Source organism: Peromyscus californicus, unplaced genomic scaffold, assembly GCF_007827085.1.
Source record: "Peromyscus californicus insignis strain IS unplaced genomic scaffold, ASM782708v3 Scaffold_9__1_contigs__length_137607984, whole genome shotgun sequence".
Lineage (NCBI taxonomy): Eukaryota > Metazoa > Chordata > Mammalia > Rodentia > Cricetidae > Peromyscus > Peromyscus californicus.
The window spans coordinates 35,029,638-35,047,886 of record NW_026294617.1 but is presented as its reverse complement, the minus strand read 5'-3'; the positions used below and the strand labels follow the sequence as shown (position 1 = coordinate 35,047,886).

General features: G+C 41.9%; 1 protein-coding gene across 4 annotated transcripts in view; it reads right to left on the bottom strand.

Annotated features, from left to right (window-relative positions):
- The window catches only part of Dclk1 (doublecortin like kinase 1), a 306,342-nt gene that overhangs the window by 29,925 nt on the left and 258,168 nt on the right, over positions 1-18,249 (bottom strand). For all 4 annotated transcript variants that reach the window (XM_052730073.1, XM_052730072.1, XM_052730075.1 and 1 more), the window contains 4 exons: positions 11,618-11,751; positions 8,460-8,537; positions 8,026-8,122; positions 4,807-4,887 (listed from right to left, as the gene is read on the bottom strand). In XM_052730073.1, the coding sequence (XP_052586033.1) occupies positions 4,807-4,887; positions 8,026-8,122; positions 8,460-8,537; positions 11,618-11,751 (390 nt within the window). The remainder of the gene's footprint in view (positions 1-4,806; positions 4,888-8,025; positions 8,123-8,459; positions 8,538-11,617; positions 11,752-18,249) is intronic.

Below are 18,249 nucleotides of genomic sequence, written 5' to 3'. Positions count from 1 at the left end.
CCTTGAATAGTTTACTATGAGGATATTCTGATTTAGTTTAGAATAATTCCCAGTTCATTAGCATGCTCTTCAATAACCGTTGCATTTTACCTCCCAGCGAGTTGCCTCCACTATTCTTAAGGTCCCCAGCCTGACACTACCCCAGAACTTCTAGCCTCCAGCATTCCTTGAGTCTATAGTTCACTCTGCCCTTGGTATAAGGAAAGAAATGCCCAAACGGAATCGACTTTTCATGTCATCATTTGTAACTTATGAATATAGATATGTAATGTTACATTTAATTACAATGTCACTGGAGTTCATTAACTTATCACCCGTTCCACCGGCACAATACGGGGAGTGTATCTGTATTCTTGTGTGCCCATGGTTAAATTCTATTAGTCAGCATGGGCTATCCTAGGATACCATCTAGGCTTACTTTTTCTTTTTTCTCTCTTCCTCTTGTTCTTTTTTTTTTTTCTTCAGTGTCTTGGCTCAGGCTCAGCACTATCTTTCCAAAGGAATAATTAGGTAAGATAAAGAATGCGAGATTAAATTTAAAGGTTAAGAAAGAAACAAGTCTCAGCTTCGTTCTAGAACTAGCTTGGCTTATTTAAGCCAGTCTTTCGGTTAGAACAGAGTCTGAAAGCTGGTCTGGCATTCTAATCTTTGGGAGCTGTGAGAAGTCTCCATGCTCAGACACAGTGACAGAGCAGTGAAACCAGAACCTCTAAGGGCAAAGCCAGTCATCAGACCCTGCCTGAGACTCTCCACTGAGGTCCACGCTTTGAAGTCTTTGTGCCTTGGCTTCTTCATCACTGAACTCGGGAAAATAATGAAGAAAAATGAAAATTACTGAAGTTATAGTGATGGGGAGAATTTGGAAAATAACACAGACTGAGGTGGGTTAGCATTTGGAGAACAAAAACCAAAGCAATACCTAACATTAAATATAATGCTCATTAGATCCTAATTAAAAATAAGAGGTTTTGTTTTGGAAGTTGTCTGGTTGTCTGAACTTCCCCCAAGACACACTATTTATCAAAAAAGCCTCATTTCAGGGAAAGTGTCTCACGCCCCTTATTCCTAGAATGATCAAGACATGCTATCGCCTGTTCCCATTGTCACACAGCATGCCTGCCTTGTCCTGTGGCTCTGCCGAGAGGTTCGATAAGGTGGATCAAAGGTCCGGTCGGCACTTCGCAACTGTATAAAGCCGGCATCCATGGGGCTGCTGCACAACTCACAGAGGAGCTTGTGGCATACAAACGGGACCGTTTGGGGGCTGATGGGTTTTCTTCCTTAATCCAGCTACCCACATACCAAGCCACATAACAGTCTTCATTGTGTCATTGTGTGACAACAGAAGACACCGTTGCTGACTTTCCCTAGGTCAAATCTAACAAACATTTACTGAGTATCCATGAGTCTTCTTCACCCTTAAGCACCTGACCCCCTTTCCATCCTCCTAAGAGGTAGACAAATTGATTTCATTCCCCTCCCCAACCCCGACCTATTTTCTCTGGCAGGAAAGAGGTTTGGGAGACAAACAAACTTGTGAAGTTACATAGGTGGACAAGCCTCCATTCCTCTTTCTCACAAGAGGTTTCATACCAAGAATGTCTTTGTTCATGTGGCTCGCTGGACCCACTGGATGAGCCATCCATCACCCATGACACTTTCCAGGCCAAAGAAAATGCGGAGCAAGGTAGAATTGGTACCCAGAGTGTATTAAAAAGAAACATGGACTTGCTTAAAGGATGCTCTGGGATGAAGGTTAAAATAAGCGACTTTTGCTGACTCCATTTTTTTTTTATTCTACTGCCTTTCTGCTCTACTTTCTGTTTCATAAGAATCACCTTTTCAATTCCAAGTGGGCCAGGTAAAAGGTCACCGTATAAGCATACAGAAAATCAGAACTAATGAGAGGGCAGGAAATGTTTTCTGCAGACACCCAAAGGGTTTACATAACTATTATTACTTTTAGTCCCCTTAGGGAAAGGCTTTCTGTGGTGGCCAGATATAATCTGATTGCCAAATGCAAAATGTCTTGTTAAATTTATATCCCTTTAGGTCCCTAATTCATTTATTTTGATGGCTTGGTCTTTTTTTGTGTTGACCTTTACAAGGCTAAGCACTGGTCACCAAAGCTTACTGGTCAAATTTATTATTTGGAGGCAAAGAAAAGAAGCAGTTTCTGACTTTGTTGCCATATAAATATAATTTTAATGTGAAGCCAACACTTTATACACCAAACTTTAAAAATGTTTCTCTAAAATCAATATGCATTTTCCCCCATGAGACTGTCAAGTTTATTTTGTCTTATTTTAAACCTAGATGTTTATATTTGCTTTTTTAAAAGTTGAGGTTTTTTTTTGAGAATCTTAGAGAAAAATTAAATTTGAATGAAGCGTAAACCCAAATGTCCAGGTTCAGAACTGTGGAATGGAATGGTCAGACACAGGGCTTGTGTGAGAAAGGCAGCTGAGGGAGGCAGGTGTTTGTGCTGAGGCGGTGTACAGGTTGCCCCTACAGAGAATAAAGCTGGAAGGTATCTTAATTTGTGTTTCTACCCTGGTTGGGTTGCAATGCTATTAGTAGGGTGCTTTGGAATCAGAATAAAAGGATTCTTGTTTCCAGCTGTGTCTAGAACCCCTTATAGACACAGACCTATTCACAAGGTTATCTTGCGGTACATACCCATGGCCTGCTGGAGCTAGCCTTTGGACTCTCCTTCCAATACCCCTAAGGGACTGAGCTCTCGAAGTTACCCCATCAAGTCCTCTACAGCATTCTCCATAGAGGCTTCTGGCCCAGCCCTGCTCACTGCCTACAGCTGTTAGGTTGGCTTAGACCAAGCTCCTGGAGGGCAGGTCTAAGAGACAGTGAAATCATGTTGAGGTCTCTAAAACAGCTCTTGTCCTCTCTCTATAAACGGCTTTCCTTTAAAAGGTAATGCTTCAACTTTTACTGTTAAGTCTGTGTGGTCACCTGAATCAGTTTTTCCAGGCCTCACATGCAAATTGATAAGTTGTGGGTCATGGGTGCTAAGTGAAAGATATTTCTAGATCAATTACTGCCATCAAGACAGCCTGCAGCAGGCATGTAGAGCTTCCCTCACACCCCTGAGGGAAGGTGTGACCCCTGAGTTAGAACAAATAGTCTGAAAGGGTACTGAATCGAGGTCAGTGTCCATTTGGAACTCTTCTATATTTCCAGTGTTTTCACTTACTACACGGCATGGTACACTGGAATCTCCAAGCTTTGAGCTGGAAGTGTGGGATGCTTGGCTATAAATTCTTTCTCAACTCCAAGTGTGGCTACTTCAGGAAAATCATATCCTCTGGCTTCAGTCTTCTTGTCTGTGAAATGGGTACAATAACACCCACACTGACTATCCTGTAGGCTTGTGACCAGTCTCAAATAAGACGCTGTCACAACTTCCCTACTTTATGGTAACAGGTAGTTTTGGCTTAGCATCCGGCTGTAAATGCAAAGGTTAGAGGAACTTAAGGTGAGCATTTGTGAGTGGGAGCTGCCTTGTCTCACTCTTCCAGGGATGGGGAGACCTTCACACATCTGCCCAACATTTGAGAAACTCTGCCAAGTGAAAAGGCCTAAAAGGAACCTTGGCTTACATCCCTACATGCTCATATTCATCAATATTCCCCTGGTATGTAAAGATAACTTCACTACAGTGTGTGAAGGTTACATCAGACACATAAAGTGCTGGACCATCAGCTGATCCAGCATAAGTATCCCAGGCATGTGCCATCCTAATGCTACCTCACCAGTTGAGTGTACTTCCCATTCAAGCTTTGTTCTCCATAACTATTTTAGAAGGGAGCCACGTGACCATTCGCTAAGGTGACACTTCAGAAAAAGGGAATGGGCACGTTTTTCTTAGTCTTCAACCTAGAGCTACGTCTAGCGGTGCAGTAGGGAGGCTGATGGAATCTGTGTCAGAGAACTAATGGTTCTGTGAGCGTCCTGTCTGTCTCTACACACAAATCTGTATCTGTCTTCTATGCGGGCACTAAGAACCATTCAATCTAATCACAGAGCTTCCCCATCTGTCAATGCGGACTACATGGTAACTGGGTTAGAAAGTTACCAAGTGATGGGGACAGACATGATCCATTGATATATACAGAGTGTTCAAAACAGTGCCACAGACTCTGGAACTTATGCGCTTTATGAATATTAATCATTATTACCTATCAGAATTGTCTTACTAATGATAGGTAGAGAGATGCAGGGTGAAAAATGAGTGACTGTTCTAGAGGGTGGTTTCATTGCTAAAGAGCCACCGTTAGATCCTGAAAGGGCTGCTACAAGCAACTGTTCAAGAGCTTGGGAGCACAGAGCCTCAGAGTGGTCCTATTAGAAGCTCACGTTAAGGAGATCACCAGGTGCTGTGAGCACACTCAAGCCTGAGCTGTGCTGAGCTGAGCTCTCAGGGGCAAATGGAAAACTTGGATTACTTGCATTCTGGTATCGAGACTGACTGAGAGTATCTGTGCTGTTTTAGTGGCAGTTATCCAGCCCTGATCTCAGCACAGAAAGCTGCTGTGAGGAAGGAGGATAAGGACCACACCCACATCGACCTCCCAGCTGGAATGGAAGGCAGTTCTTCAGGAAGCAAGTAAGACAGACACATCAGAAGCCTTCATGGAATACATGGGTGATCTTCTAACTGGCCTGGCACACTTAGAGGGGGGAACCAAGCCAATCACCCTTCAAGAAAGAGGTAGTACCATTAGGAAATCTGTGAATATATTTTTAAAGGAACGCTGGCAGTGATTACAGAGAAGGAATGTCACTTACATTCACCCAGGGATGCTCAAGGACCTGCAAAGCTGAAAATCTCTGGTCCACGTTAACCAACAGCATCATGTTGATGAGCTCCTGTGAAGGGGAATATTAGACTCCATTTATCCAGCCCTGAGGGAAAAGCTGGGGGTTCACAAGTTCAGGATTGCAATCTCAGCTTGGAAAAGCATTTGGAAAAGCTCACAATCTAAATTATGTCACTCCACTTACCCATGACTAGCTGGATCACACCTTCAAATGTTAAAGAGACCGTGAACTTTTGGAACACAAATATACAGCTTAGTTGATAGAAAAATACAGTGAAATTAATATTTATGTAAATTCCATAAAACACTTTTAGGAGCAAACTCATGTTAAACAAGTGATCTACCTTTTTACTGGGATGAAATAATTTAAAGCCAGGTTTCTTGGTTGTATAGAAGTCATATCAAAAATAAAGAAGTACTTTGGGGCTGGAGAGATGGCTCAGTGGTCAAGAGCACTGACTGCTCTTCCAGAGGACCCAGGTTCAATTTCCAGCACCCACATGGTGGTTCACAACCTGTAACTCCTGTTCCAGGGGATCTGATGCCCTCTTCTGGCATCTACAGGCATTGCACTCACGAGATGCATGTGCACACGTGCAGGCAAAACACATGCATGAAATAAGAAAAAATAAAATCTTTCAAAAATACTTAAATTTATATTTTGACAGATAAAAAAAATGGGTCTTCACTCTAATTTCCAGGCAGCATATTTAGGATTAAAGAAAATTAATGAAGGATGAATTGCCAAAAGCTAGTTGATAAAGTAAGAAACTATTTTCTGGAGATACAGCTTTGAGTGGCACAATGACTTGGTCATCATCTGCCCACTTTGGATTATGAATGGATAGATACATATTATCTAGTTCTTTATTCATTGTATGGGATTATGAATGGATAGGTATATGTTATCCAGTTCTTTATGCACTGTATGGGATTATGAATGGATAGATACATGTTATCCAGTTCTTTATGCACTGTATGGGATTATGAATGGATAGATGCATGTTATCCAGTCTTTATGCACTGTATGGGATTATGAATGGATAGATACATGCTATCCAGTTCTTTATGCACTGTATAGGATTCCTATTGATGGAGTCTGCCTTAACTTTCTTCATTCATCTTCTAATTACACAGGTATTTATTAAAGCAGTGTGTATATTATACCTTTTGCTGGGTGCTATACAGGGCTGAGAGTCAGTCAGTGATGCTAAGCTCTCAGGTTATATCGATGCTGGCTTTAAGAGTTGAATGCATTCCTGAAGAGCTATGTTGGGGTGTTGCTACATATCTGAATCCCTGCACTTGGGAGTTAGGAGTATTCAGGACTGAGGCCAGCATGGGCTAAATAGTGAGACTATATTTATAGGTGAGAATGCCTTCCCCTGTCTCTCAGATCTATCACCTTAGGGTCTTTCTTTTAACTTCTCTCAACTCCTGATGTTTCCCTAAGTCCAAAGGTGGACATAATGGAAGAAGAGGCCTGTGTGCCACAAGCATCATTTTGTGTACACAGAGCTCCTGTCTGAGCAGAGGAGTTTTAAACTGAACTCTGATTCAGGAGAGAGAGAAAAATTCATGTGTACTGAATGACCAGAAAATGACCAAGTTCTCCACACTGAATTTTGGAGAACTTAACTCAACATTCCTGTACACAAAACAGCTTCAATATCTCTTACTCAAAAACGACTTTTGGATTTGGAATTTTTGTTTAAATTTTGCAATATTTGCAGGCACATAATGGTGTCTTGAGGATGGAACACAAAACACAAAATTTAGTTGTTTTATATGCACTTATATAAATACCCTGAAAATACCTTTCCACGGTATTTTTAGCATGCCTGTATTTGACTCCAATCTGTCACAGGTGCAGAATTTTCCTTTGGGATGACATGTGTTGACACTCAAATTTCAGATTTTAATGCATTTTGGATTGAGTTTGGGGGGGTCAAATTAGAAGTGTTCAAGCTATAGACATTCAAAAGAGATGAAAATGTTCCCGCCCTGAGGTCTACCAATATACCAGCAAAAATTATTCATTTTCTTAGGTGCAGATGAATTTTTTAAAAATATGTTAAATAAGCATAAAGCTACCATTTTGCTCACTTTTCACATCCAGTTCTATGCCATTACATACTTCACCCTGCTGTGAATACCCCACCAGGCATCAGAGGAGCTGATCTTGGGTTAGCAGGATTAAGAAACGTGAGTTCCATCCCTCCTGCCTCTGAACCCACGTCATCCTATAAGATTGGACTTGAATAATGGCATCTCTATGACATTCTTTTTGATCATTTCAACAGAGGTTGAAGCTGAGCTCTCTTCCTTCTGATTAATCAGTTACTTGATTCACTTATTTATACACTGCTGGTTCACTGAATGCATAGGACCACTGATTATGTACTGGTCATGATGTAGGAATTGATGGTATGGCAATGAACTAAATGGGCAAAAATCAAGGGCTGGAGAGATGGCTCAGTGGTTAAGAGCACTCTCTGCTTTTGCAAAGGACCTGGGTACGGTTCCCAGCACTCACATCAGGTGGTTAGAAACCATTTGCTACTCTATTCCCAGACAAACACACAAATGCATAAAAAAAGATTTTTATGAATGGACAAAAATCCTAGCCTTCACAGAATTTGCGTTCTAGTGGGAGAGTCTGGAAATCAATTGCACAAGTAGAATTTGATCTGCCTACATATGTTCATGTAGGTTATATATGTTTAAGTAGGTGGATTTAGAGGACAGTTATATGACAGAGAGGATGGACATGAGAGCTTACGTTCTGTTTTTGAGACTAAGAACATACGCTGCACAGAAAACAGTAAAGTGGAGGAGGGGGACAAGGCGAGGGAGATAAGATGAGCCAGGAAAAAGTGAAGAGCTACGACTGGAACCAGTGGCCAGAGCGTGGCTTCCCTGAGAGGAACCATGCAGGGAAAACAATGATGCCATGCAGAAATGAGGCTGGAGTGACAACAAGGTGGCGGCCCGGGGACAAGCAGTTCTGGGGACAATTGAGCCCTGATGTCTGTGAAATCTTGAAAAACCCAGTTGTTCTACCTAGAGAGTGTCCAGGAGTCACGTTTTTATCCTTAGTCTGCTCGAACATGCTGAGTTAGTTAGAGTCAACACTTCCATTAAGGTACCAGGCTCCAGGGAACAGGACAGCGACGGATCCCCCTACCTTAGCAGAATCTGACACGTTGTCCCAGTATGGAGGCGGGAAGTCCACTTGGCCCATCAAGATCTGATCAAAAAGCACCTCTTGGTCATCACCACTTCTGCGGAGACAAACAGTAAGAGAAAGCAGAGCTGAGTGTCAGCTCACCACACACCCCTTAAATGTGCAAAGTATACTTTTTCTAAAGCCACTGAAAATGTCAGTATGCAATTGTTTTGGTAAATTAACAAAGGATGAGGTTAAAGACTCCAAGAGGAAGATTTATGGGAAGCGTGTAAATTAGCATGCACTATGGAAAGAAGAATGAGAATTGCAAGTGGGGTTCTTATTATGTTCCCCGCTGCTACAGGCTCCTTTGTGTGAGAAGGGCCAATGGATCATTCAGAGAACAGAGAAATGATTTGTTGGTGCTGAATAAAAAAGATTGCTGCCCATACCCACGGAACGGAGGGAAACCGCACAGCAGGATGTAAGTGATCACACCAGCTGCCCAGATGTCCACCTTGAGGCCATATCTGCAAAAAGAAGTGATGCTGGAGTTAGCAAAGTCAGCCAGGACAAATTATACAGCCAAAAGTCACGACTCTTCCACTGCCAGCCCAAGGAGACCAAGCAAAATTTAAAAAAGCTGACAACTGGACTAAAACTCGTTACCCCTGGGAGTTCTTTCATAACGCTGGAAGGTGCTGTGCGAGCTGGAAAGGGAGAGGAGCAGCCAACAGTCCTACCTGGCGGTGGTGCTTATGAACCACAACAATGACCCGTTTGTCAAGACAGCCCCAAAGATGCAATGGTGGCACTCCTATCTTAGTGGCAACCGACAGCTGTTTAATTAGACTTAAGGCCTGATCAATAGGATGGAAATCATGCTAGTTACCCAGGGCTAGTAAGGCCACTGATCTTGAAGGAAAACCCATTTCTATCACTTTACTAAAGTAGTACAGTTCCTAACTGCATTCTAATTATTTAACCTTATATACACCTCTCATCAAAGAAGCTTCTCTTTGCAACAAAGAAACCACTGCAGAAAGCCACATCCAGTCAAAATGAACAGAACAACTGAGTGGGGGGTGACCAGAACTAATGGATACTTACACACATGCCCCTCAGAGAACATCATGGAAGAAAGGGCAGAAAGATTGTAGGAGCCAGAGGTCCAAGATATCTGAGGTGCGATTGTGTCTCCTAGATTTTGATGGGGAAGCTTCACTCATGATACCTCAATAATATAGCTGCCTAAACAAGACCTGAGTAAGGGCAGCACCAGTGGACATGCTAATGGGGAGGAGGCAAATCTTATGGAGCTCCAACCCTAGACAAAGAACTATCAGCAACTAAGGAATGCTGGAATCTGACAGAGGAGAATTGTCTTCCCCAGGGATGAGAGCCCTAGTTGATTATCCAATGCCAAGTGGTCATCCCTGAAATCATATGCATACAAGTAACAATAAACTGACCCATCAGGGGTTGTACTTATATATTATTGCATATATATATTATATATATAATATATATATTAAAAAAAAGGAGGCCATGAAATACAGAGGGTATAGGGGAATGGGAGGGTGGGGAGGGAAGAAAGGGAAGGAGAACATGATATTATATTTTAATTTTAAAAAGTTAAATAAAAATTACATCACATAAAAATATATCTGCAGAAAAAAGGAAACAAAACACTCCTGGAGAGATGGCTCAGCAGTTAAGAGCAGTGTTTGCTTTGCAGAAGACCCGGGTTCTGTTCTCCGCACCCACATGGCAGCTCACATATGCAACTCCAGTTCCAGAGGTTCTGACCCCCTCTTCTGGCCTCCATTGGCACTTCATGCATGTGGCAGACAGACATGCATGCAGACAAAACATTCATAAACATAAAGTAAAAACAAATCTTTTTTAAAAAAAACATAAATTGAAAAAGACTGAGCCTCATGAGAACACACACACACACACACACACACACACACACACACACACAATACTACAAGCCTGGGTTGATAATATATTTGCTGTGAATATATTAATTTTTTGGCCATATTAATTTTTAGATGGGGCTGGGTCCAAATGGCCCTCAATTTAGAAGCAGCAATTAAAGATTATATTTTAGTTTCTAAAGTATGATATACATTATCTTATTTTTTCCCCCTCAAACACTGTAGACTGGACAAGATAAATATCACCTATTTTATAGAAGATAAAATGGGTCCAGTGGGTGAGTAATTTTGCTCAAGATCACACCATTTGTCAGCAACAGAACTGGGCTCCAACCAAGCACCCAACCAAATCCTCTTTCTACCCAACTCCCACAGCATACATCAAGGTGTGTCCTGGCCAGAAAGCTGCTAGGTAGAGGCAGTGTCACTGAGGGTGGCAGCCAAGGTACTTGTGTGAGCCTCCAAATCACTCAAATTTGGCTAACAAAATAGTCTGTGGGGCTGAGGAGACATCTCAGTGGGTAAAATTGCTTTCCACCAAGCCTGATGGACCTGAGTTTAGTTCCCTTGACCCATGTGGTAGAAAGAGGACCCACTCCTCAAAGTTGTCCTCTGACCTCTACATGTGCCTGCATCAAATAAATAAACAAATAAGGTATACTAAGGATTCCCCATGAGGCTTACCTGCTTGTGTGTTCTGTCTTTCTGTCTTTTGGGTGACTAAACAAATAGAAATACATTCTCTACCTGGGTATAAGTTTGAGTCATGAGTGAAAAGAATACTTGGGGCTGGTAGGGTAGCTCAGAGGTAGAATGCTTATATACATAGTATGCCCGAGGCCCTGGGTTCAATTCTTTGTAGCAGAACACAAACAGAAAAGCAAGAAGAAAGGGACCCCTTTCCCCTTCCCACACACCACCCTTCCCATTCCTTTCATTGAAGGGTAACATTTCAGATCTCTGACTGTGGCTCTTGGTAACAAATTAAAAACAAAACAAAACAAAACAAAGGTGATAAAGTCTGTGTTTTAAGTCACCCTGAGTTCAAATCCCAATTCAGCTACTAGGGAGTCATGTGATTACAGGACACTTAGCACATTAGATGAAAATCTCAACACATTCACACGGGAGTGAGAATTAAGTAGAGTTTAAGATTTGGCACATAGTAGGTCCTCAAGGAATGGGTTACTCCCCTCTCATTCTAAGACAGAGACTGACATTCATTTCATTCTGCACACGCATCAGCAAATAGCTAATGGCCCTCGGAGGCCCAAGACGCTTGTTTTCCTTAGAGAAGTAATAGCTCTCTAAGATGACTAAAATAGAGTCAGGGTATAAAGCGAGGTGAGAAAAATGGCCAGAGGGGAGTCATTCTTTTATATTTAGAAGAGATTTAATTACTATTGATAGGTATTTCTCCACTTATCTGGACATTTATTAATTTTATTAATTTTTTTTTATAGTTAATACCTGGTTTACCTTTAGCAGAGACCAAATGCAAGCTTTAAACAAGATGATAGTCACTGGCAACTTGATTGGGAAGACAAAGAAAAATGGCTTGCTGAACAGGTGGGGAGAGAGAATTGACGGGTAATTCTGTCCAAGTGCGACCGCTCTCTGATGATGCTTATTCCTTTGCCAGCTCTAAAGCATGAGGGAGCACTCACCCAGTCTCTGCAATGATTTCTGGAGCCACATACGTTGGGGTGCCACAGACTGTGTACAGGGGGCCGTCGACAATGGTGGCCAGACCAAAGTCACCCAGCTTGAGCGACTTACTGCCATCCTGGTGCTCATACACCTAAAATAAAAGTCAAAAAGCATAAGTGTCTAAAGCCGAGAGCACCAAGGTTTAAATTTAATGTAAATGAAGCAAATGGCAAAAACCCAGGCGGCCATGCAGGACAGCCATTCCGGGGCACCTTTCTCGGTTTCACTGCAACATTAGAGGCAATGAAGGAATAGCAAATGGAATTTTGTTAAGCAAATAATGGGGGCATTCATACAGCAGAGTGCAGATGCTCATGGAAATTGTCATGTGGGGGCTGGGGAATGGCTCAGTGGGCATATGTGCCTACCACCAAGCCTGATGACATAAGTTTCATTCCAGGACTATACATATGGTGGACACACACACACACACACACACACACACACACACACTCACACACATTGACACACATACAGAAACACACATACATACACACATACACAAGCACACATTGTCACACACACTCTTACATATACACACTCTCATACTCACATACACACACTCTTTCACATACATACATACACACACACTCACACATACATACACAGACATGCACATATACAAACACTTACATATACATGTTCACACACATATATACAAACACAAACACAGACACAAACACACACACTCACACACACCCACACATACACTCACACACACACACACACACTCACATACAAATACATACACATACAATAAATAAATGTAAAAACAAATTAAATGGTAATATAGGGTCCTATTTATTGAAATGAACTATACTTGGGGAGCAAGGCTAAGGCTTCAGGTTGTTTTGTATATGTTCACTAAAATACATGTAAGGACCAAAGTCTTTTGTATATGTCCACTAAAATACATGTAAGGACCAAAGTCTTTTGTATATATCCACTAAAATACACGTAAGGACCAAAGTCTTTTGTGTATGTCCACTAAAATACACGTAAGGACCAAAGTCTTTTGTGTATGTCCACTAAAATACACGTAAGGACCAAAGTCTTTTGTATATGTCCACTAAAATACATGTAAGGACCAAAGTCTTTTGCATATGTCCACTAAAATACATGCAAGGACCAAAGTCCTTTGTGTATGTCCACTAAAATACATGTAAGGACCAAAGTCTTTTGTATATGTCCACTAAAATACATGTAAGGACCAAAGTCTTTTGTATATGTCCACTAAAACACATGCAAGGACCAAAGTCTTTTGTGTATGTCCACTAAAATACATTTAAGGACCAGTCTTTTATACATGTCCACTAAAATACATTTAAGGACCAAACTCTTTTGTACATGTCCACTAAAACATGTCTGAAATAGCTCAGCACTGGCATTCCTATTCTGGGAAGCAATTATGAAGATTTCTCCATTTACCTATCTGCATTTGATGTTTTCCACAAAAGGAATACCAGAAATTTTTTAGCTTTGAATTTACCATTTGTGAAAACAGCCCCTTCACTTCCACATGCCACCCTTCAGTAATAGAACAAAACATCCACACAGATATTAAAACACTTTGTTTCCAGTGCCCCACAATTACAGCAAGATCTATTTGTATTTTTATTAATAATTGAAGAGCATGTTAACATTTCATTTCACCTGTGGCAATTTGGAAAGATTCATTGGGTGTGGAGTCAGCACTCAGCCCAGCTTCCCTTATTAGGGCGGTAAGTCTGCAGTCCTCCTCTGAACAAATCAAAACAACCAGGCTTGTGCCTCTTAGGCAAATATGTAAACTCCTTAATGGTAGTCCAAGGTCAAACCAAAGGACATGTTTTTTAAAAGCAGCCCAAACAACTTCATTAATGACAAAGGATAAAAGGGCATGCAGAATTCTAACTCAGTGTCCTCTCCTGGAATCAGTAAGACAGAGAACGCCGCAATACAATCCTATTTCCAGATTGCAAGCGCAATCTTCAAGAGATCCTCCAAAGAGACGGCCACATTTTCTACATTCATCAAGGTGATTTATCCAGCAAGTTGAAGCTTGCCCATCCCTGCTATCATTTGCCAAAACTGCCACTTGCTGAAGCCAAATGGGCCTCCTGCGCAGCAGGACACATATCCACACATCAGGAGCACCACTACATGCTACCTCTGACTGCCGCTGCATTCCACTGAAGCCCTGGGGCAGACGTTTGGCCAACGCAGCTGCAGGGTCAGAGATGACCAATTGGCCTTGACTCTGCTTCTCTGGGGAGACTGTCCTTTCTGCATAGAAATGATTTGTCCTCATTTTATCCATGTATTATTTATGCTAATGTCGTCTCTAGGGTTATGGATCCTGATCAGGTCTAGCCTGCCCTCGGTAGGCATCCAAAGACTTGGGCAATCACCTGCAGTTTGGCTGCTGGGACAAAGACAGCCAGTTGTCCTCTGGGGTGGCACTATCTTTACTTAATGAAGCAGCAGCTGTGCGGGTTTAAGTTAGCACTTAGAGGCACCAGATCTATGAAACACGATAGCTTCTCCAGCCTAAACGTTATCATGCCAGCCGTTCTGGCCATCCAAACAATAAGCAAATGTTTTTCATGAAAGGAAACCTGAGATGGGAACACGGAGATTGGCTGTCTAGTTCATTTCCCGTATAGACCAGAGCTGTTTACCTCCTGAATTCCATTTTGGTACCAATAACTTTTCTAAATTACAAAATACCCTCTTGCTTTGATGTTCTGTGGGGTCTGAGCATTCACGATGTGTCCTTTGTAAAGCTGAGCAGATTATGATATATTCAACTCCATTTATACAGGAAGCTTCCCACCCCTAAACACAGTATCTGTATCACCTAGCTTTATTCAAAAGTTTGACAAAACCAGATGTTGGAGGACCCAGTCTTCAGAGGTCTGTTGTGGTTCTGAATATGACTCTGTAATTTCCTCACAGGAGGAGGGTTACTAATGATTGCATTTTAATAGGAATTCTGTCTAACTGCGTACAAATTATATTTAATACGGATGAACAGTGTAGTTGAAACTAAGGAAAACGTAAGGACTGGGGTTCAACCCCCAGCACTGCAAAAACAACAACAACAACAATCAAAAAGAAAACACAGAAATGCTACTTAAAGCAATGGAAGCATCCTTTAAAATATTAATACTTCCACAAACTGCATAACACTTAAATGTATTGAAGCTACAATTTTCCACTCCTTTTTATTTCTTTAATCACATACATGTGCAGCTCCCCCTGCTTTTTTTTTTTTTTTTAATCTTTGAAAATTGTGCGATTTTCATGAGTACAAAGAGACGCAAGTCATACTCAGGCAGGACAGACAAAAAGGCCAACTCCAGGTAACTGGAAACATTTCAAGACACGTGTCCTCTATGAAGGCTGCAACAAAACGTTTTTGCAGGTGAATGAATATATGTCCAGGCCTTTAGTTGGGAATTCTGTTAACTTATTGTCAGGCCAGGCAGGAAACAAGGTGGCTGGGGGGTTTCCCCTGTCAACACTCTGGGAGATGGATGGAGGAGACCGCAGTCTGTGTTTGCTCTCATCCAATGGGAGAGCCCCTTTCTTATGGGGCACATGGAGCTTCCCACAAATGGGATCAGCAGGAGTGCAGGCTGCAACCAGCCGACATGTATTCTTGTTGTTGTTGTTTCGTTTTATGAGACAGTTTCTTTGTATGGCCCTGGCTGTCCTGGATCTCGCTCTGTAGACCAGGCTGGCCTGGAACTCACAGAGATCCACCTGCCTCTGCCTCCTGAGTGCTGGGATTAAAGGGGTGTGCCACCGCCACCACGCCCAACAGGACATTCACTCTTATCTATCACTGCATCTATTGTGGACAGACCTGTGGACCAGTGAGGCCACTTGCAGATGTAATTAAAACTTTATTTAAGAGAAATCACAACTTGCTCAACTTATTTGTTTGTGGTGTGTGCATGTGTTCAAGAACAACACATACTCCCCAAACTACCTCTACACAGTATTTCCAGGGCAACCCTAAATTCACACGGAACCAAGGTTTTAATGAAAAGTTCAAAAACATGAAGGTTGCTCACAAATTCCCATTTAATATACTAAGCCGTGGTGTGGAAGAAATGGCTCAGCCATTAAAAGCACTTTCTGTTTTTCCAGAGGACCCAAGTTCAATTCCTAGCACCCAGATCTTGTGGCTCACAACTGTGGGTAACTCCAGCTTCAGGGCATCTGACACCCTCTTCTGACCCCTACGGGCGCTGTGCTCATGTGAACACACATCCTTAAAAATACAATTTATCGTTGCCCTTGAGTTTCACAAAACAAAGCATATACTTACCAAAGAAAAGGCAAGTCTCAGAACGAGTTCGGAGGGTTTGGGGGAGGGGGGTGGGAGAGGGCAGCTGTCCCTATCGTGACCATTTTTCAGAAAAGGTGTTAAGCAGACTGTAAGCACAGACCCTGACGACCTAACCTCCTGAGTCGGGCTCTGGTAGAGGGGGAACATTTTGCCACAACTGCACGTTAAAGCCTCTATAAAACATGACCCACACGTTTAGCGGGAGCGCATTAATTGTCAGTCAAAGAGTTCACAACATGAGGTATAATTTAACATTCATCCCAGGCCCCTTAAATCCTATAGCTGTTCCCCCACATTTTAAACACCGAGGGGCTATTAAAAAGACGGGGATTAGTGCAAATTACCCAGCATGTAGTGCTCTCACTGTTTTAACTAAGCAATAAAACTGTGTAATTGTACAACACTAATTGAATGCAGCCACACGTAATTGTGGGCTGCCATATGTCTCCTATTACCATAAAGACTGTCAGGGTTTGGTAAGCCACCCTTGTCCCACTGCAGATGGCTGTAGTCAGGGAAGTAGTTCTCTTGGGTTTATTATATGGCCATAAAGACATCTCATGATTTGACATACTAAATGTGTCAAATGACAACAATTATGAAAAAGGTTTCAATTAGAAGCCGAGGGCACGCCCCACCGGGGATCAATACACTGAAAGCTCAGCATATAGATTTGGGGGATGCTGGTGTTTGTTTTCAAAGGTGGTTTTATTTTGGTGTCCTTTTGGGTTATCTGGAGTTTTGCGTCAGCTGTAACTTGTTGAATAGTAGGTATTTGGGCACTTGCTGACTTCCCTTGGATGGGAAGCTGAGACCACTTGGGAAAGTTTTTTGAAAAAAAAATTAATATAGACTCATAAAACTGCAGCAGTGGCCATAAAATATGAAAACTCACAGATAACCTGAGCCCGGTCTAGTGGTTTCTGAGATTTTTCTTATGGGGGAGGAAAAGCTGACTGATAAACCAGATGTGTTAGAATTCACACAGCTCTCAGAGCTGCTACAAATTCAAGGCTAGTTCTGCTGGAATGATGGCCAGTGAATTGTTAGTAACCACGGAAATAGTTTCACAGAGGGGCTCAGTAGGAACTAACAATGATTTCACCAAATAGACTTGACGAAGTAGCGTGAAATGGACAAAGCCGTGAGAAGGGGGTCAATTTACCTTTTATTATATATGGAGTCCCTTTAAAAAGAGGCTGATTTTCCTGAAGCCGTGGCATATGGCCCTCACAACACTCCTTAAGAAATGGTTTGAATTTAAGTCTTTAATCCTTAAGAAGCAAAGGAGAGTAACACTTAAGTGGGGAATTATTTTGTAAAATGTATTTTATGACCATAGTTACATCTTAAGTTAGACTTCTTTGGGGGAAAAAAAACACTAATGAGAAATAAAAAAAAAAAACCATTTTATTCCCAGATGTCAAACATTTTAGAACCCATGAGTTAAATAAAATAATGAACTTTGATAAGAACTTGATACAGGTCTGAAAGGAATATGCAATGGGAGAGGTTTCAATATAAAGAGAAATAAAATCCCTTGTCCAAGCACCATACTGGTGATATCCGGGAAGGGAAAGCCGTGAGCGGAAACCTCAGGAAACCCGATTCTCACTCCCAATTTAAATCATCATGAAGTTATCTAACACAGGGTCCATGCAGCTGCAGGAGTACATTCCAGATCCTGTTAGGAATAGGATCCTAGGATTTTTGCCCAAACCAAGGGAACTTAATATCACAGCAATTCTTAAAAAATTCATTAGATTTTAGTCACACAATTAATAGCCCATATATCATTGTAGAAAAAAAAATATTAGGAAAGTCAGATCACTATAAATAGGAAGGAACTGAAACCAGCTAGAGTCTTCACACTATGGGTGCGACTTCCAGAACTTTCCTTGCTCTTTTTCTGTTTCTCAAGTACATGTCCACTGGTGACATTCTGTCCATGGCCTGTAGACCGCCTCTAACTGTACTCACTGTCTGTAACGATGCTAATAATACCACATCTAAACGGATTATTTGGGGATTGACAGTCTTGGGTTTGAGACAGAAGGACGTCCCTTATCTCTGGAGTCCAGCATTGTCTTGGGTGGAAACAAAGAGGTCACAGAACACAAACGGACCTTGACCTTGGGGAGCCATCCACTGAGGACAGTGAGAAGGGCTGGAGCATACATGCCACTCCATGAGCATCGTGGAGTCGCACGAGCATTTGGGCAGAGAGTTCTGAGAGAGAGAAGCCGATTC